At 40.2% G+C, this 17,984-nt stretch overlaps 1 protein-coding gene across 6 annotated transcripts in view; it reads left to right on the forward strand.

Annotated features, from left to right (window-relative positions):
• The window catches only part of LOC141145285 (uncharacterized), a 577,610-nt gene that overhangs the window by 107,080 nt on the left and 452,546 nt on the right, over nt 1–17,984 (forward strand). For all 6 annotated transcript variants that reach the window (XM_073631839.1, XM_073631841.1, XM_073631840.1 and 3 more), the window contains exons 7-8: nt 14,380–14,622; nt 15,934–16,164. In XM_073631839.1, coding sequence (XP_073487940.1) covers nt 14,380–14,622; nt 15,934–16,164 — 474 coding nt within the window. The remainder of the gene's footprint in view (nt 1–14,379; nt 14,623–15,933; nt 16,165–17,984) is intronic.

Consider the following 17,984-nt stretch of genomic DNA (forward strand, 5'->3'; position numbering starts at 1 on the left):
ATCCAGTCCCTTCCACCTGCTCCTGGCATATATCTAAAGTCTTCCTTTATGTAAACCCCTTACTCCCCTCAGTTTAGCAGGCTATAATACTTACTGTACCATTTTATCCTGTTTCCTGAGTTCGTAATGTAAAGCCCTGCCCTGCAAGAAAATCATCTTGACTGGGTCCTGTGCCTAGTGCGCGTTTTAATGCTTTCCAACTAGAAGAATAATAGGGGGGAGTTTGGGCCTTTAAATTAAGCACACAGTGTGTGCCTCCATCCCTGGTTCAGGTATAAGAAAAAGGAAGGTGGGACTTTAACCACTTGCTGCCCACCCTATTACAAAATGACGGCGGCAAAGTGGTTTGATATTCCTGTGCTTACAAAAACCAAAAAACTCTGCGCTTACTCTATTTAAATAGCAGCTCACACAACAAAACAGGAAATTTGTAAAACAAGATATATAAAAAAAGTGTAGTGCTACTAATGATTACAAAATACAATGGTAATATTGCATATATACATTGGAGACAGTAAATAACTGTTGGATATAAACAGATTGTGAAGAAAAGTCCCTTGTTGTAAATGCAACGATTCCTTTCCCCGTGTAAATGGTTAATAGGACCGTGGACAGATGTAGTGTATCCCCCGCATGGAAGCAGTGCAAGCTTACCGGATAAGTTGGACTCGTACAAACATACGCTTAATGAGTCAATAAGGCTTATATTGCCAGCCGGCAATGGAAAAAGGTGATTCAGCCAGACAATGAAGTAATCCGGATAGCTTTGAAGATTTTCACTAGGGCCTCTCCAACTTTTGACTCAGTCTCGATGGAAGTGGCCCATAAAAAGAGAAGGGGACCATATAGTGTAATAACGTTTGGTATAACCAATTTATTAAAAAAGTAGAACACTTACATTTTCCAAGATAAAAAAGCGCTTATAAAATTGTGGCAGGCAGTGGAGTCTCCCGATGCGTTTCGTCTAATCAGACTTCATCTGGGGTACCCTACCACTGCTGCCAACCCCTTTTTAAAGGTACTGTGACCCCCCCTAATGAGAATCCAGCTCGTATCTGTTAATGGAATACACTTCCGGGTATCGCCAAAATGGCGGACCCGCGTGCGTTTCAAGCCTCATTTTGGATGTACAATGTGCGTTCCAGCACTCCTGATTATATGTTGAATGGTAATGTACATCCAAATTCATAAATAAATAGCATTTATAGGACTTTATACTTTAAGAAAGAAAACAAGCATTCCCAAAGTGAAACAAAACGAAATATTAAGGGCAATATCTAATCCCGTCTCGAATATTCAATTCCGGATCATCTGCCGGAAATAAATGGATATGGGCGGCCCGTTCCTATAATGTGTAGAGCGTCACACTCATTGGCATCTTCCGCCTGCGTGGAACGCAAGCACAGCCGACAAGTGTAAACCCCACCTCCAGGTGGGATGTAACACAATGACGCGGAGAGCGTCATGCTCTCCAACATCCTCAGCCTGTGTAAGCCCCGCCTTCAAATAGGACGTGGCGTGATGACGTGGAGAACGTCATGCTCTCCACCATCTTCCACCTGTGTGGAACGCAAGCTGGGCCAGCATCTATCAGGTGTACACCAGAACATCCAACCAGGGTAGACATGGCGCAATGAGCGTCACTGGCAAGATGTAATTACGTGCGCTCAGTATGTCAACGCATCCTTAGGAACAGGATGTCATGTTATAATACCTACATGATGCTGTATGCAAAGGTTATGTACAAACCTGCCTCCGCAACAAAGACAGTATGATGTATATTAAGTGATCCTAATAGTGTTGTCTTAATGTTAAAATATTACAAACTAAGTGGCCATTTGTGATAAATTTGCCAAAGTAGATAAATAAATTAAAAAATCTAAATTAAAAAAATCCAAATAATGTGACTAATATTATATATATGCCTAATCCTAATATAGATATGGAACATGTGACATATTTAATTAAAAAAAAAAAAATTCTAAAGAATATGTGATTATGTGACTATACTCCTGAATGTGAGTTGAAATCTCCAATGTAATGACTACAAAGAAAATATTAATAAAGAGTGACCGGTCACGTTAACTAAATTGTGTCCAAACGTAGGGGAAGATAATGATGATAAAAGTGAAGATTAATAATAATAATGAAAAATGAAAAATTTTGTGATGATGCAAAGTTGTATAGATAAAAATCTGTAAGGATTCACATATACATATAAAGATCCGAGAGGGATTCTCATTGGGTGATCTAGACATGTAATAATATATATACAACATACCATATACGAAAACCATACATACAATGTATAGAAAAAATTATGTGAAAAATTGACATAAACAAAAATTACAGCAGGGATAGAAAAGAACTGCCCGGAACAAATTAGATCCTATGATTCATTAATAAAAGCATTAATATCTAATTCCCTGTTCATACCCTGTGGGTGAAGAGACCGTAGCTGGTGTATCCAGAATGTTTCTAATCGAGAAACACCTCTGGTCATGGCCCCACCCCTCCATGGAGGAGTGTATTTGTCTATCACCAAAAATAATGAACCTGCAGGGTTACTATTATGAAATTGTTTATAGTGTCTAGGGACACTATGGTTAGAGTCCCTACCTTTGATGAGATTGATGTGTTCACTCACTCTCACGTGAAAGTTCTGGTTGTTCGGCCAACATATTGTTTGCCGCAAGGGCAAACAATTAAATACACTACATATTTGGAGCTGCAAGTACAAAATGGTTTAATAGTAAACCTCTTCCCTGTAACAGTGGATGTAAATTCCGTCAATTTACGTCTTATCGGTATGTTATGTTGACAGACAACACATTTCTTACAGGGAAAAAATCCTGTCCAATCATGGAAAAAGGACGGACGTACAGGGGGATTGACCACATTAGGTGCTATATGTCCCTGTAGGGACGGTGCTCCTCTAAAGATAATTTTAGCCTGTTCAGGTAGTAATTCTCCCAATATATTGTCTTGTCTTAGGACGCCCCAGTGTTTTTTCATGATGTTTTTAATTTGTTTATGTTGTATCGAGTAAGTAGTCAACATAGCCCATTTAAATGTGGCATCCGGTTCTCTATCTGGTTTATTTATAAGGAGGGTTTCCCTGTTAGTATTAGTCACTCTCTGGAGTTCAGCATCTAAGTCGGTCTCGCTGTATCCTTTATCCAAGAATCTCTGTCTTAAGACTTCCGCTTGAGTAATAAATGTATCCGTGTCAGTACAGTTCCTACGGAGTCTGAGGAATTGACTCCGGGGGACTGCATTCAGCCACGAACTGTGATGGCAGTTGTTCGCCCGGCGGACAAAGGGGGAGGTATAGTGGTGTTGGACAAAGACAAATATGAGGAAGAGATGTATCGGATCTTAAATGAACCAGGTACTTATTCTGAACTCCCCAATAATCCCACGAATGTATACAAGAAAGACTCCAGAAACTTGTGACTAAAGGTTACGACCAAAAAATCCTAAATAAGAAAGAAAAAGCATTCATGATACCTAAGGCACCCAGAATTCCCACTATCTATTACCTGCCAAAGATCCATAAGAACCCTGTATGCCCTCCTGGCAGGCCTATTGTGAGTGGGATTAATTCCATTACCTCACGAATAAGCAAGTACATAGACTTCTATCTGCAACCGTTGGTTAAAAAACACCCTCCTATCTAAAGGACACGAGTTCCACCATTAGACTTTTAGAAAATACAGAATTACAGGATGGCTACATCCTGGCCACGGCGGATGTAGCATCGCTGTATACATGTATACCACATGACAGAGGGATAGAAGCGGTAAAATATTTTTTGGATCAGGAACAATCTTTGGCATCCTTTCAGAGTAATTATTTGATAGAGCTTTTAGAATTCGCAACCAAACACAACTATTTTTGGTTTAACCAGCGCTATTACTTAGAGCAGCGCGGTGTAGCCATGGGAGCAAAGTTCGCTCCCAGCCTTGCGAATCTCTTTATGGCCAAATGGGAGGAGGATGTCGTCTATGCCCACTATACCACGTCTCTGGTGTTGTGGGCAAGGTACATAGACGACATCCTCCTCCTATGGAGTGGGACCTTCCAGACTTTGAGAGAGTTTTTTGAGGACCTCAATTCTAATGACAGAGGGATTTCCCTTACATATGAGGCTAGTGAAACAGGAATTCACTTTCTAGATTTAGAAATTGGGATTGCGGATGGACAATTTAAGTTTAATACCCATTTTAAATCAACAGATCGAAACAGTTTCATCCCCAGGGACAGCTGCCATCACAGTTCGTGGCTGAATGCAGTCCCCCGGAGTCAATTCCTCAGACTCCGTAGGAACTGTACTGACACGGATACATTTATTACTCAAGCGGAAGTCTTAAGACAGAGATTCCTGGATAAAGGATACAGCGAGACCGACTTAGATGCTGAACTCCAGAGAGTGACTAATACTAACAGGGAGACCCTCCTTATAAATAAACCAGATAGAGAACCGGATGCCACATTTAAATGGGCTATGTTGACTACTTACTCGATACAACATAAACAAATTAAAAACATCATGAAAAAACACTGGGGCGTCCTAAGACAAGAGAATATATTGGGAGAATTACTACCTAAACAGGCTAAAATTATCTTTAGAGGAGCACCGTCCCTACAGGGACATATAGCACCTAATGAGGTCAATCCCCCTGTACGTCCGTCCTTTTTCCATGATTGGACAGGATTTTTTCCCTGTAAGAAATGTGTTGTCTGTCAACATAACATACCGATAAGACGTAAATTGACGGAATTTACATCCACTGTTACAGGGAAGAGGTTTACTATTAAACCATTTTGTACTTGCAGCTCCAAATATGTAGTGTATTTAATTGTTTGCCCTTGCGGCAAACAATATGTTGGCCGAACAACCAGAACTTTCACCGTGAGAGTGAGTGAACACATCAATCTCATCAAAGGTAGGGACTCTAACCATAGTGTCCCTAGACACTATAAACAATTTCATAATAGTAACCCTGCAGGTTCATTATTTTTGGTGATAGACAAATACACTCCTCCATGGGGGGGTGGGGCCATGGCCAGAGGTGTTTCTCGATTAGAAACATTCTGGATACACCAGCTACGGTCTCTTCACTCACAGGGTATGAACAGGGAATTAGATATTAATGCTTTTATTAATGAATCATAGGATCTAATTTGTTCCGGGCAGTTCTTTTCTATCCCTGCTGTAATTTTTGTTTATGTCAATTTTTCAAATAATTTTTTCTATACATTGTATGTATGGTTTTCGTATATGGTATGTTGTATATATATTATTACATGTCTAGATCACCCAATGAGAATCCCTCTCGGATCTTTATATGTATATGTGAATCCTTATGCCGCGTACACACGGTCGGACTTTTCGTCTACAAAAGTCCGACAGCCTGTCCGACAGACTTCCGGCGGACTTCCGGCGGACTTTCGGCGGACTTGCAGCAGACTTTCTAACGAACGGACTTGCCTACACACGACCACACAAAAGTCCGACGGATTCGTACGTGATGACGTACACCGGACTAAAATAAGGAAGTTCATAGCCAGTAGCCAATAGCTGCCCTAGCATGGGTTTTTGTCCGTCGGACTAGCACACAGACGAGCGGATTTCGGGGTCCGTCGTAGTTACGACGTAAAGATTTGAAGCATGTTTCAAATCTAAAGTCCGTCGGATTTGAGGCTGAAAAAGTCTGCTGAAAGTCCGGAGAAGCCCACACACGATCGGATTACCAGCCAGCTTTAGTCCGTCGGCGTCCGTTGGACTTTTGTAGATGAAAAGTCCGACCGTGTGTACGCGGCATTACGGATTTTTATCTATACAACTTTGCATCATCACTAAATTTTTCATTTTTCATTATTATTATTAATCTTCACTTTTATCATCATTATCTTCCCCTACGTTTGGACACAATTTAGTTAACGTGACCGGTCACTCTTTATTAATATTTTCTTTGTAGTCATTACATTGGAGATTTCAACTCACATTCAGGAGTATAGTCACATAATCACATATTCTTTAGAATTTTTTTTTTTTTTTAATTAAATATGTCACATGTTCCATATCTATATTAGGATTAGGCATATATGTAATATTAGTCACATTATTTGGATTTTTTTTATTTAGATTTTTTAATTTATTTATCTACTTTGGCAAATTTATCACAAATGGCCACTTAAGTTGTAATATTTTAACATTAAGACAACACTATTAGGATCACTTAATATACATCATACTGTCTTTGTTGCGGAGGCAGGTTTGTACATAACCTTTGCATACAGCATCATGTAGGTATTATAACATGACATCCTGTTCCTAAGGACGCGTTGACATACTGAGTGCGCGTAATTACATCTTGCCCGTGATGCTCATTGCGCCATGTCTACCCTGGTTGGAGGTTCTGGTGTACACCTGATAGATGCCGGCCCAGCTTGCGTTCCACACAGGTGGAAGATGGTGGAGAGCATGACGTTCTCCACGTCATCACGCCACGTCCTATTTGAAGGCGGGGCTTACACAGGCTGAGGATGTTGGAGAGCATGATGCTCTCTGCGTCATTGTGTTACATCCCACCTGGAGGTGGGGTTTACACTTGTCGGCTGTGCTTGCGTTTCACGCAGGCGGAAGATGCCAATGAGTGTGACGCTCTACACATTATAGGAACGGGCCGCCCATATCCATTTATTTCCGGCAGATGATCCGGAATTGAATATTCGAGACGGGATTAGATATTGCCCTTAATATTTCGTTTTGTTTCACTTTGTGAATGCTTGTTTTCTTTCTTAAAGTATAAAGTCCTATAAATGCTATTTATTTATGAATTTGGATGTACATTACCATTCAACATATAATCAGGAGTGCTGGAACGCACATTGTACATCCAAAATGAGGCTTGAAACGCACGCGGGTCCGCCATTTTGGCGATACCCGGAAGTGCATTCCATTAACATATACGAGCTGGATTCTCATTAGGGGGGTTCACAGTACCTTTTATAAAGGGGTTGGCAGCAGTGGTAGGGTACCCCAGATGAAGTCTGATTAGACAAAACACGTCGGAGACTCCACTGCCTGCCACAATTTTATAAGCGCTTTTTTATCTTGGAAAATGTAAGTGTTCTACTTTTTTAATACATTGGTTATACCAAACGTTATTACACTATATGGTCCCCTTCTCTTTTTATGGGCCACTTCCATTGAGACTGAGTCAAAAGTTGGAGAGCCCCTAGTGAAAATCTTCGAAGCTATCCGGATTACTTCATTGTCTGGCTGAATCACCTTTTTCCATTGCCGGCTGGCAATATAAGCCTTATTGACTCATTAAGCGTATGTTTGTACGAGTCCAACTTATCCGATAAGCTTGCACTGCTTCCATGCGGGGGATACACTACATCTGTCCACGGTCCTATTAACCATTTACACGGGGAAAGGAATCGTTGCATTTACAACAAGGGACTTTCCTTCACAATCTGTTTATATCCAACAGTTATTTACTGAAGCACTTTATATCACGGGTTACACGAAGTGTGTGACATATATATTTATGTGTCTCCAATGTATATATGCAATATTACCATTGTATTTTGTAATCATTAGTAGCGCTACAGGTTTTTTTATATGGTTTGATATTCCTGACTGGACGTCGTATGACGTGATCAGGATATCGAGCCGCTGCGCGCCCCCGGGGGCGCGCATCGCGGCGATCGTTGTTGCGGTGTGTCAGTCTGACACCCTGCAACTCCGATCTAGGTAAAGAGTCTCTGACGGAGACTCTTTATCACGTGATCAGCCGTGTCCAATCACGGCTGATCACGATGTCAATAAGAAGAGTCGGTGATCGTCTTTTCCTCACTCACGTCTGATAGACGCGAGTAGAGGAGAGCCGATCGGCTGCTCTCCTCACAGGGGGGTCTGTGCTGATTGTTTATCAGTGCAGCCCCCCCTCAGATCCCGCCCAGGACCACCAGGGAAGCCGCCCAGGATGGCCACCACATGGACCACCAGGTATGCCCCTAGACTACCAGGGAAATACCAACCTGTGCCCAGGCAGCTGCCAATCAGTGCCCACTCCAATGCCTACCACTGTCAGTGCCACCAGGGATGCCTATCAGTGCCGCGTATCAGTGCCACATATCAGTGCCGCCTTTCAGTGCCCAGCAGTGCCGCCTTTCAGTGCCCATCAGTGCCACCCAGTGCCACCCATGAGTGTCCATCAGTGCCGCCTATCAATGCCCATCAGTGCTGCATATCAGTGCCACCCATCAGTGCCGCCTACCAGTGCCTATCAGTGCCTATCGTCAGTGCCCGTCAGCGCCCGCTCATTGGTGCCACCTCATCAGCGCCTGTCAGTGCCGCCTTTATTTTTTCAAAATTTTCGGTCTTTTTTTATTCGTTTAGCAACAAATAAAAACCGCAGAGGTGATCAAATACCACCAAAAGAAAGCTCTATTTGTGGGAACAAAATGATAAAAATTTTGTTTGAGTACAGTGCAGCATGACCGCGCAATTGTCATTCAAACTGCGACAGCACTGAAAGCTGAAAATTGGTCTGGGCAGGAGGGTGTCTAAGTGCCCGGTATTGAAGTGGTTAAAGAGGCTATTCATTTGTGGGGTTGAGATAATTAGAAAATATATTTTAATTGGCATATTGAGTCTGACAATACATAACAATGATGCACATAGTAGTAAAGATTTAATATGTATACACACACATACATGGTGTTGACCTCATGAATACATTACATATACATATCAAAGGTACGGCATTTAAAAGTTTTAATATGGATAAAATAATTTATTGCAAATTCATATATGTACACGTCATCTAAATGGCACTATGCAATGTAATCGATGGTAAGAAACAATATAATCATTTGTCTGTAGATGAGTCTAAGTATGTTCCTATCAGTAGGCATGAGAACGCATGCCTACTGCATTATTGTGCACCCGGTCCCCCTCCTGCGGGCTCCCTGCACAGCTCCCGGTACAGACAATTGGGACAGCCTCTGATTCCTCGTCCCCCATTTTCCAGACTTATCATGATGTAAGTACTAAGAGGGATGAGTAACTCTCTCCCTTTTCTCTTGTACACATCCTCCCCGTTGAGGGGTATAACGTTTGATCATACTGGTCTACTCATGTTTTGTTGTCTTTTGTTGTCTTTTATAGAGTTGCATGCATCTGCTCCTGAAGCCCGACGCGTCGGGTTTTTAGGATGCATTCTTTACTTTTATTTAGCAATCTGCCTGTAACACGCTCCTTTAAAAGGTGTGTCCACTTTGGATAGAGGGTCAAAGGAGATGCCTTTGGACAGCAGCATCTCGGGAGTGGGTAGTTAAAGGTTATCTGCATTAGCATGGACTTGACTGAAAAAATTAGTCTGAACTCCAGCTTTTTTTGTTTTAGTTTTACAAAATTATATGATATACATCCAGGGAAGTTTCTAGGAATGTGAAAGACCTGGGGCACCCTTAGGAGTACAGCAATGATGCTGCAAGCCATGGAGAATTGTGGGTGTTGCCAAATGCAGTAACATTGGGAGGGGTTTAAAGGGGTATAGTTGAACCCTAAACCTACACTACTCTAGGTCAAGAGTAAGTATCAGACCTACTGAGCACTAGTAACCCACAGTGCAGAGTTCAGGAGAGTGTAACACACAGTGCAGGGATCAAATGTGCATAAAGCAAAGAGTGCAAGGGTTAGGAGTTCATAACAAAGGGAGTGCAGAGGTCAAGAGTGCATACCATACAGAGTGAAGGGGTCAAGAGTAAGGAATACACAGACTGCAGTAGAGCTGGAAAATCTGGATAAAATGAGAATCATCATTTTTTTTTTTGCTTAGAATAAAGATCACGATTCTCTCATGATTCTAAAGAACTTTTTTATTTTAAAGATTTACAACCCCTGAACATTAGGTTTTCAAACAAGATGGCAATAAAATAAGACCTAATACTTTGCTTCAATCAAATTTAAAGAAATGTAATGAAAAAAGATGTAATGTGTAAAGAAATAAAAATTACCATTAAGTTATATTGGGGTCTTTTTTTTTTTTTTTTTTAGTACTCTCCAATACATAGTTACAAGTCCAACCTATGTGTGCGATTATGTGTCAGTATTACATTGTATATCCCTGTATGTTGCGGTCATTCAGGTGCTTATTTAATAGTTTCTTGAAACTATCAATGCCCTCCACTGAGACCACCGCCTGTGGAAGGGAATTCCACATCCTTGCCGCTCTTACATTAAATAACCCTCTATGTAGTTTAAGGTTAAACTTCTTTTCTTCTAATTTGTGAAAAAGTTTTATTCCTATTGTGGGGTCACCAGTACGGTATTTGTATATTGAAATCATATCCGCTCTCAAGCGTCTCTTCTCCAGAGAGAATAAGTTCAGTGCTCGCAACCTTTCCTCCATAACTAATATCCTCCAGACCCTTTATTAGCTTTGTTGCCCTTCTTTGAACTCGCTCCATTTCCAGTACATCCTTCCTGAGGACTGGTGCCCAGAACTGGACAGCATACTCTAGGCCGGACCAGAGTCTTGTAGAGCGGGAGAATTATCGTTTTATCTCTGGAGTTGATCCCCTTTTTAATGCGTTCCAATATTCTGTTTGCTTTGTTAGCAGCAGCCTGGCATTGCATACCATTGCTGAGCCTATCATCTACTAGGACCCCCAGGTCCTTTTCCATCCTAGATCCCCCCCAGAGGTTCTCCCCCCAGTGTATAGATTGCATTCATATTTTTGCCATCCAAATGCATTATTTTATATATTTCTACATTGAACCTCATTTGCCATGTGGTTGCCCACCCCATTAATTTGTTCAGATCTTTTTGCAAGATTTCCACATCCTGCGGAGAAGTTATTGCCCTGCTTAGCTTAGTATCATCCGCAAATAACTGTTTACCCCATCCTCCAGGTTGTTTATGAACAAATTAAATGGGATTGCTCCTAGCACAGAACCCTGGGGGACCCCACTACCCACCCCTGACCATTCCGAGTACTTCCCACCCTCTTTTGCAAAATTCAGATACACTACGTCTACGGGCCTTCCTTTATCTAGCTGGCAACTCACCTCCTCATAGAAGGTTAGTAGCTTAATTTGGCAAGAACGATTTGCTGATTACTGCTAATGATACCGTTCTCATTACTAAAATCTTGTATATAGTCCCTTATCATCCCCTCCAAGATTTTACATACTGTTGATGTTAGGCTAACTGGTATGTAATTCCCAGTGATGTATTTCGGGCCCTTTTTAAATATTAGTGCTACATTGGCTTTTCTCCAATCAGCTGGTACCATTCCAGTCAGTAGACTGTCAGTAAAAATTAGGAACAATAGTCTGGAAATTACTTTACTGAGTTCCCTAAGTACCCTCGGGTGCAAGCCATCTGGTCCTGGTTATTTATTAATGTTATGTTTCTCAAGTCTAATTTTAATTCTGTCCTCTGTTAATCATGGAGGTGCTTCCTGTGATTTGTCCTGAGGATAAACACTGCAGTTTTGGTTACTGAAGCCCCCCGATTCCCTTTCGTGAAGACCGAGGAGAAGAATAAATTTAATACCTTCGCCATCTCCCCATCCTTTGTAACCAGATAACCTTCCTCATTCTTTATGGGGCCAATATGGTCTATCCTCCCTTTTTTACTGTTTACATACTTAAAGAATTTCTTGGGATTTTTTTTTCTCTCCTCCACTATGTGTCTTTCATGTTCTATCTTAGCTGTCCTTATTGCACCCTTACATTTCTTGTTGCATTCTTTATAAAGTCTGAATGCTGATGGTGATCCCTCAACTTCATATTTTTTTGAGGGCCTTCTCCTTTGCTTTTATATGCATTTTTACATTGGAGTTAAGCCATCCAGGACTTTTGTTCACTCTTTTAAATTTATTACCCAATGGGATGCTTTGGCTAATGCCCTTATTTAATTTAATATGCTTTTAAAGCAAACCCATCTCTCTTCCGTGTTCTTTGTTCCTAAGATTGTATCCCAATTTAAGCCTTCTAGCAAGGTTTGTAGTTTAGGGAAGTTGGCTCTTTTGAAATTCAGTGTCTTTGTATTCCCCTTATGTTTCCTATTTGTGTGATTTATACTGAAGCCAATTGACCTATGATCGCTGTTGCCTAAATTGCCCCGTATTTCCACATCCCTGATTAGGTCTGTATTGTTGGTAATCAGTAGTTCCAGTAATGCTTTATTTCTAGTTGGTGTGTCTACCATCTGACCCATAAAATTGTCCTGGAAGACATTTAGGAACTGGCGAGCCTTAGATGAATGCGCGGTTTCCTCCGCCCAGTCTATGTCTGGATAATTAAAATCCCCCATTATGATAACACTTCCCATCCTTCCCATCCTTGCCAATACCTAGTGCAACTTTTTTGTTTACACTTCAGCTGTCAGCAATGGTTCAAAGCATTAAAAAGTTATTTTACAAATGGAAAAAAAAAGTTTTTTTTTTTTTTTTTTTTTTATTTTGTGCTTTTTTCAATGTGAAATGTGTAAATATGTGTTAAAGGTGTAAAATTATTAATGAACAAAGCAAACAAAAAAATAGTTTAATTATTAATAGTTTTATGAAATAAAAGTAATAAAAAAAAAACTCATCAGGAAAATTATAATTAAATGGCGAAGGAGAATAAGGAGTTAATAAGGCTTAACTCCTATAAGGGGTTAAGCAGAGGAACAATTTAATAAAAAAAAAAATTTTTTTACTTGACAATGTTGCTTTAAACTGACTTCATTTGCACACCAAAATGTATCCCTTTGATCTGTAAATTAATAAACCAAAGGACAAATAAGAAGATGCAATGTTTCTTTTATCTGTCTCTTTCAGTGCTGAGCAAGATTGTTGATTAAACCTTGCTGGCTGCTTTTTTTTTTTTGACAGCTGTGGCAGGGGAACTGCTCTGCACTTTTTCCATGAATCGTGGAAATGCTGGATTAAAGCGAAGTTCCACCCACATTACAAATTTTGCCCCATACAGATCTTTTTAGAAGGCTAAAAACGTATTAACAGTTTTTTTTTCTGCTCTATTTACCTTGTTTTTAGTGCCGGTATTGTCATCTTCCTGTGTACCTCGTCTCGGCCAGGTACGTCATGTCCGGCTGCATATTGGCTCCTGAGATATGAGTGTCATCAATCCCAGGAGTCAGAGCATCTCTGCCGCTATGGCAACCGGCTGCCACACTTTGTTTATGCGCATGCACGAGATCGGGAGCAGTGCTGTACCCGGAACTAGATAGTAGTGGGCTTCAGCTGCCCACAGTGAAGATGGGAGCGGGCTTTGTGGGAATGCAAAGTAAGCTTATGAAACAAATGTACATTTACTAAACCAACATGTTATATTAATGCTGATTGATGTATGATTCACTGGAAACAACATGGCATGATTTAAAAGGGGAAAAAAAAAACGCCGGTACTCCGCTTTAAGATTGCGCGGGGGTCAGATCAAGATCGTGATCTTTTAATGATTGATCATGCAGCTCTAGACTGCAGAGGTGAAGTGTAGGCAAAAAAGAGCCCAGAAATCAGCAGTAAGTAATGCATGTGGCCAGAAGTAAGTAATACCCAGGTTGCAGAGTCCAAGAGTAAGTAATTTTACAGATTGCAGAGGTCTGGGTTAGGGTAAGCAGGCAGAGTAAGCAATGAAAAGTGTTTAGGGGTGAGGAATATGTTATGCACAGGGTGTATAACACACAAAATGAAGAAGTCAGTAGTGTGAAGCACAAAGAACACAGAAAGGTCAGGGATTAGTAACACATAGTGCAGGAGTCAAGGGCAAGTAATACACAGTGATCCTCCAAAATAAAAATTCTCCCCGCCCCCTCATTACAACACCCCCCAAATCCCCTCCTTCCTTGGAATGTGCTCACAAGTCCTTGGCATTGCTGTGCAACTGCTCGTCAGTTGTCATGTGTTTTTTTTTTTTTTTTTTCTTCTTCATTATGTCACTTATACGGCTGGAAAAAATAGAAAACAGTTGATCTTTGAGTTGGTACCTGAAACTGCCACCCCTTCCCCCTCTTAATACCTATACTTTCTAACCTGTGTTAGAAAGATGCTTATACATACCCATTTTCAGACTGCTCCAGTTCAGTCACGTGATCCCGCTCCTCTGTGTCAATTAGCCATTTTCGGAGTGCTCTTTCCTCACCCCTGCAGCCGCTGCTGGTGGACACTAGGAAGATGCTATGTTTTATAGGAACATGGAGAAAAACCTATGTTCTATTTGTTACAATTTGTTTGCAAAATTGTGAATACACTTTAAAGTTTCTCTCTTTATTCTGTATAATACATGTAGGATTGTGTCTTGCAATGTACTTCTCTAACATAATAATTAAAAAGTCATCATTTTAGATCCAGAATTATGTGATGATTGTAGAGAAACTGCAGAGTGATTTGGACCACACCAAGCAGTCCCATACCATGGACTTAGAACGGTGGAACCAGAAGAATTCAATGATGCAGAAGGACCTGTTGTCTGAAACTTCATCCCACCAAGCAGATCTGCTGAAATTGCAAGAATGTAAAGAAAAAATAACATCACTACAACTCAAGTTGGAGAATGTTGATGTTGCCTACCAAGAGGCGAAACAAGAGGTAATGAGACTGAGTAATACAACATATTAAAGTATAGCGCAGAGGGATTAAAATGTTTGCTAGTTTTTATTGCTGTCTGTGACCCAATTAAGGAGATTCACCCCCTCTATTTGTCCTGTTTACCATTATAATTGAAAGTAAAAGAAAATCCCAAATTTTGGGTTTTGCCCAGAAAAGTGATTTCCTCTCACTTCCTGTTTGGATATGGGACAGGAAGTGAAGGGAAATCTCCACAATAGGACACAGATGGCGAAAAAAATCTGACTGGGGTTATAACCTTCCCCTACTTTATCCAAAATGTTTTGCCTATAGTACTTTAAATGTTTCTGTTTGTCTAAGAATGTTGGTGCTGGACTAGCAGTATCATGGCTCTGCTAGTAGCAGAATAGCTACTTTGTTCTTTGGCTGTTAAGAACTTCATGGATTGGTCAGTCTCCATAGCCTGGTTTTGACAAAACTTACTGTAGCCTATATTTCTGCACTTTCCTTCCAAAGAAGTATTGGGTTTACATTTTAATACAAGTTGTTAAAAGCATAATTGTGAATTTTATCTTTTGAGTTTTACAAATTAGGTTGAGTACATAGATGTCAACTGTTGTTCTTGTCATGGCTCTTTTGCATTCCAGTTACTACAGAGTTGATATTTTTTTGCAGCCATTGAATGCTGTATGTCTGAAAAACTTGTTGGTTACATTTGCAGTACCAAAGTGCAAACTTAGTGCCCAGATCTCCTCACTGGAGTTAGACACTTCCCCAAATTTAGGTTAACAGTAGCTAGACCCTGATTGGCTTAAATAAAGAAATATGACAATGAAAATTCATCTCGCCACATGATAGGCATCTGGAGTGACCTCTGTTCAGGCAGTTGAAGCAATGTTCTAGAGAATGTACTGCTGACTCAATTATATTTTTAAAAGTGGATTAAAATAAAAAAAATCTATTTTGGAGGGATACTATTACGCAATCTGGTGCCCATGTTGTGAACCCCTGCTGTATAGCACTAGTTTTAGTCAAGAAGTCAAAAGTCAATACTTTTAAAGCTTTACATCAATTTGTACTTCTTGGTACACTTCCAAGTGATTATAGTGCAGCTGTGTTGTTGCATGAATCTTTAAAAAAAATGCATGCAAATATATAATAATTTTTACTAAAGATGTTAAATAATGATGCACTTTAATTTTCATGTGTATGTGAAAATTTTAACACTTTCCCTACCTCACATTTTATAAGCATGTGTGTCTTATCTAAACAGCACAGAACTGCAACTTTCTGGCCACATAGAACCCTACACTTTTTTCTTCTCATTTTTAGATTGATGCTCAAGATCAAATCATAAAAGGTCAAAATTCAGAAATGGATCACTTACAGCATCAAGTCAGAGTACTTGAAGAAAATATAACTGAAAGCTGCAGCCAAGTCAAAACATTGGAGTCTGCCCTTGAGGTCTGTAAGAAGAAGTATTGGACATGTGTTGACACCATAAAGTCTCTAGAAAAACATACAGGCTGTCTGCAAGAACGGTTAAAGGAATCTACTGGAGAGGTACAAATAGTAAAATCATGACATTAAAGGATCTATCCTTTAACTTTTGTTTTAATCTGCAGTTTTGTATAACTTTTTCATGCTGAAGACATTTTGAACTAACAAAAATGAAAACCAAGGCCATTTTGTGTTGCCCTTATGAAATCCTTTCATTAGTTTAACTTTATAGCGATGACAGTCTTATTTTACTGACTTTCCATTATTAAAAAGGCACAATTTCTAGTCAGTCAGAGTCACTTCACTGAATTTCTAACCTCTTACCAATAAAGTTTTTCTAAACTGACAATAAATATTCTAGCAAAATTAGGATTTTTCAGTATAGGGACTGAAATAATCTCTATGGCAGGATATTGCCCTTTTTATTACTAGCTGTAGGAGACCTCTGGAAGTATTAAGAGATCTGCAAACCTCTTGCCTTCTATGCAGAAGTTAATGACGATAATGTTTACTTCTCACCCTTACATTTTCCCATATTATGAATCAATGCTTCTGATTTGCAATCAGTGGCAGGCAGGGCCCTACTAGATGTTTCTGCCTCACTGGATTATCTCTAATGAAGAAAAAAATGTTAGTGTATAGTAATGGAGCCATTCTGTGCCATTCTCTGAGTAATGTCCGATATTTCACATTCTGGATCAGTGGTCCAATTATGGCTTTGGAACAGGTTCATCCGAGCTGCTACCTGCTATACAATGCCTGGTGAACCTCAAGAACACTCAGCCTGGGAAGTCTCTGCAAACCTCCACGTAATGCATGCAAAAAGGGGAGAAAGGCTGGTGCCATGCAAGTCAGTGAAAACATTGTTTTATTATTGCATGTGAACAGTCCAAAAAAAAAGAATTGTTGGACAGTTCTTCACATGCATTAATAAAAATGATGTTTTAGCCGACTTCCATGGCACCAGCTTTTCTCTCTTTTTTGCACCAATTATGGCTTTGGCTTAATTGAGGGACTTGGACTATAATACAATGCAATTGAGGGGAGAATGCTATATTTTATTTGTGTTACTAAACAAATGCATGACTTTGTAATAAGTGAATAAAAAACTATGAATTTTCTTTCATTGGGTAATCTGACTGAAGTAATAGAGGCCTAATGCTTATAAGAGAAGTATGAGGTTTTTTTTTCTTGCTGAATCCTACTTACCTAGGTCCAATGTTGCATTTGTCCCCTGCCAGCTCTAAGACTGCTCGGTTCTTAAGGCTCCCTGAGCAGAGAGCTGGTGACTATCAGTCACCGCTGTCTGCTCTGCCCTCCCCCCGCTTTCTGTACTGTGTGGCTGTGGGGTGGGGGGGAGCGGTCCAGGCATGTGGGCAGAACCCGACTTCATTGTCGCAATCTTGCCCAAGCCTGGGCCAACTCTGTGATGTCAGCCGACAGCGGGCTTCAGCCCGCTGTCTGCTGAAAACGGGTCACAGGAGTGCAGAACGATCTGCACTCCTATGATCTACAGGAGAAGTACAGCCAAACAAGCTTTGGCTGTACTTCTCCTTTAACTATCAGCCAGGGGCCATCTTTTCAGTTTGCTACTGAAGTCCTTTCAGTTTGCTACGGAAGTTCCACCACTGAACAAGTCAATATAGGGCAATTTTCCCAGTTGAATTTGTCAGTGCACACTAAGAAATAAGAATCTTCTTTTTTTTTTTTTTTTCTATAACCAGATCAGTAAGTCTATTAGAAAGAGCTTAAAGTATGGAGTAAAATAAATAACCTACATTTTACTACTTATGTGCTCTTGATTTAATAGGACATTTTGGAACCTGTGCCCAAATCACCTCTTGGATTTAATTTACTTTGTTTCAGAAAAAATTAGGTACTCA

The sequence above is a fragment of the Aquarana catesbeiana genome, linkage group LG05, assembly GCF_042186555.1.
Source record: "Aquarana catesbeiana isolate 2022-GZ linkage group LG05, ASM4218655v1, whole genome shotgun sequence".
Classification (NCBI taxonomy): Eukaryota; Metazoa; Chordata; class Amphibia; order Anura; family Ranidae; genus Aquarana; species Aquarana catesbeiana.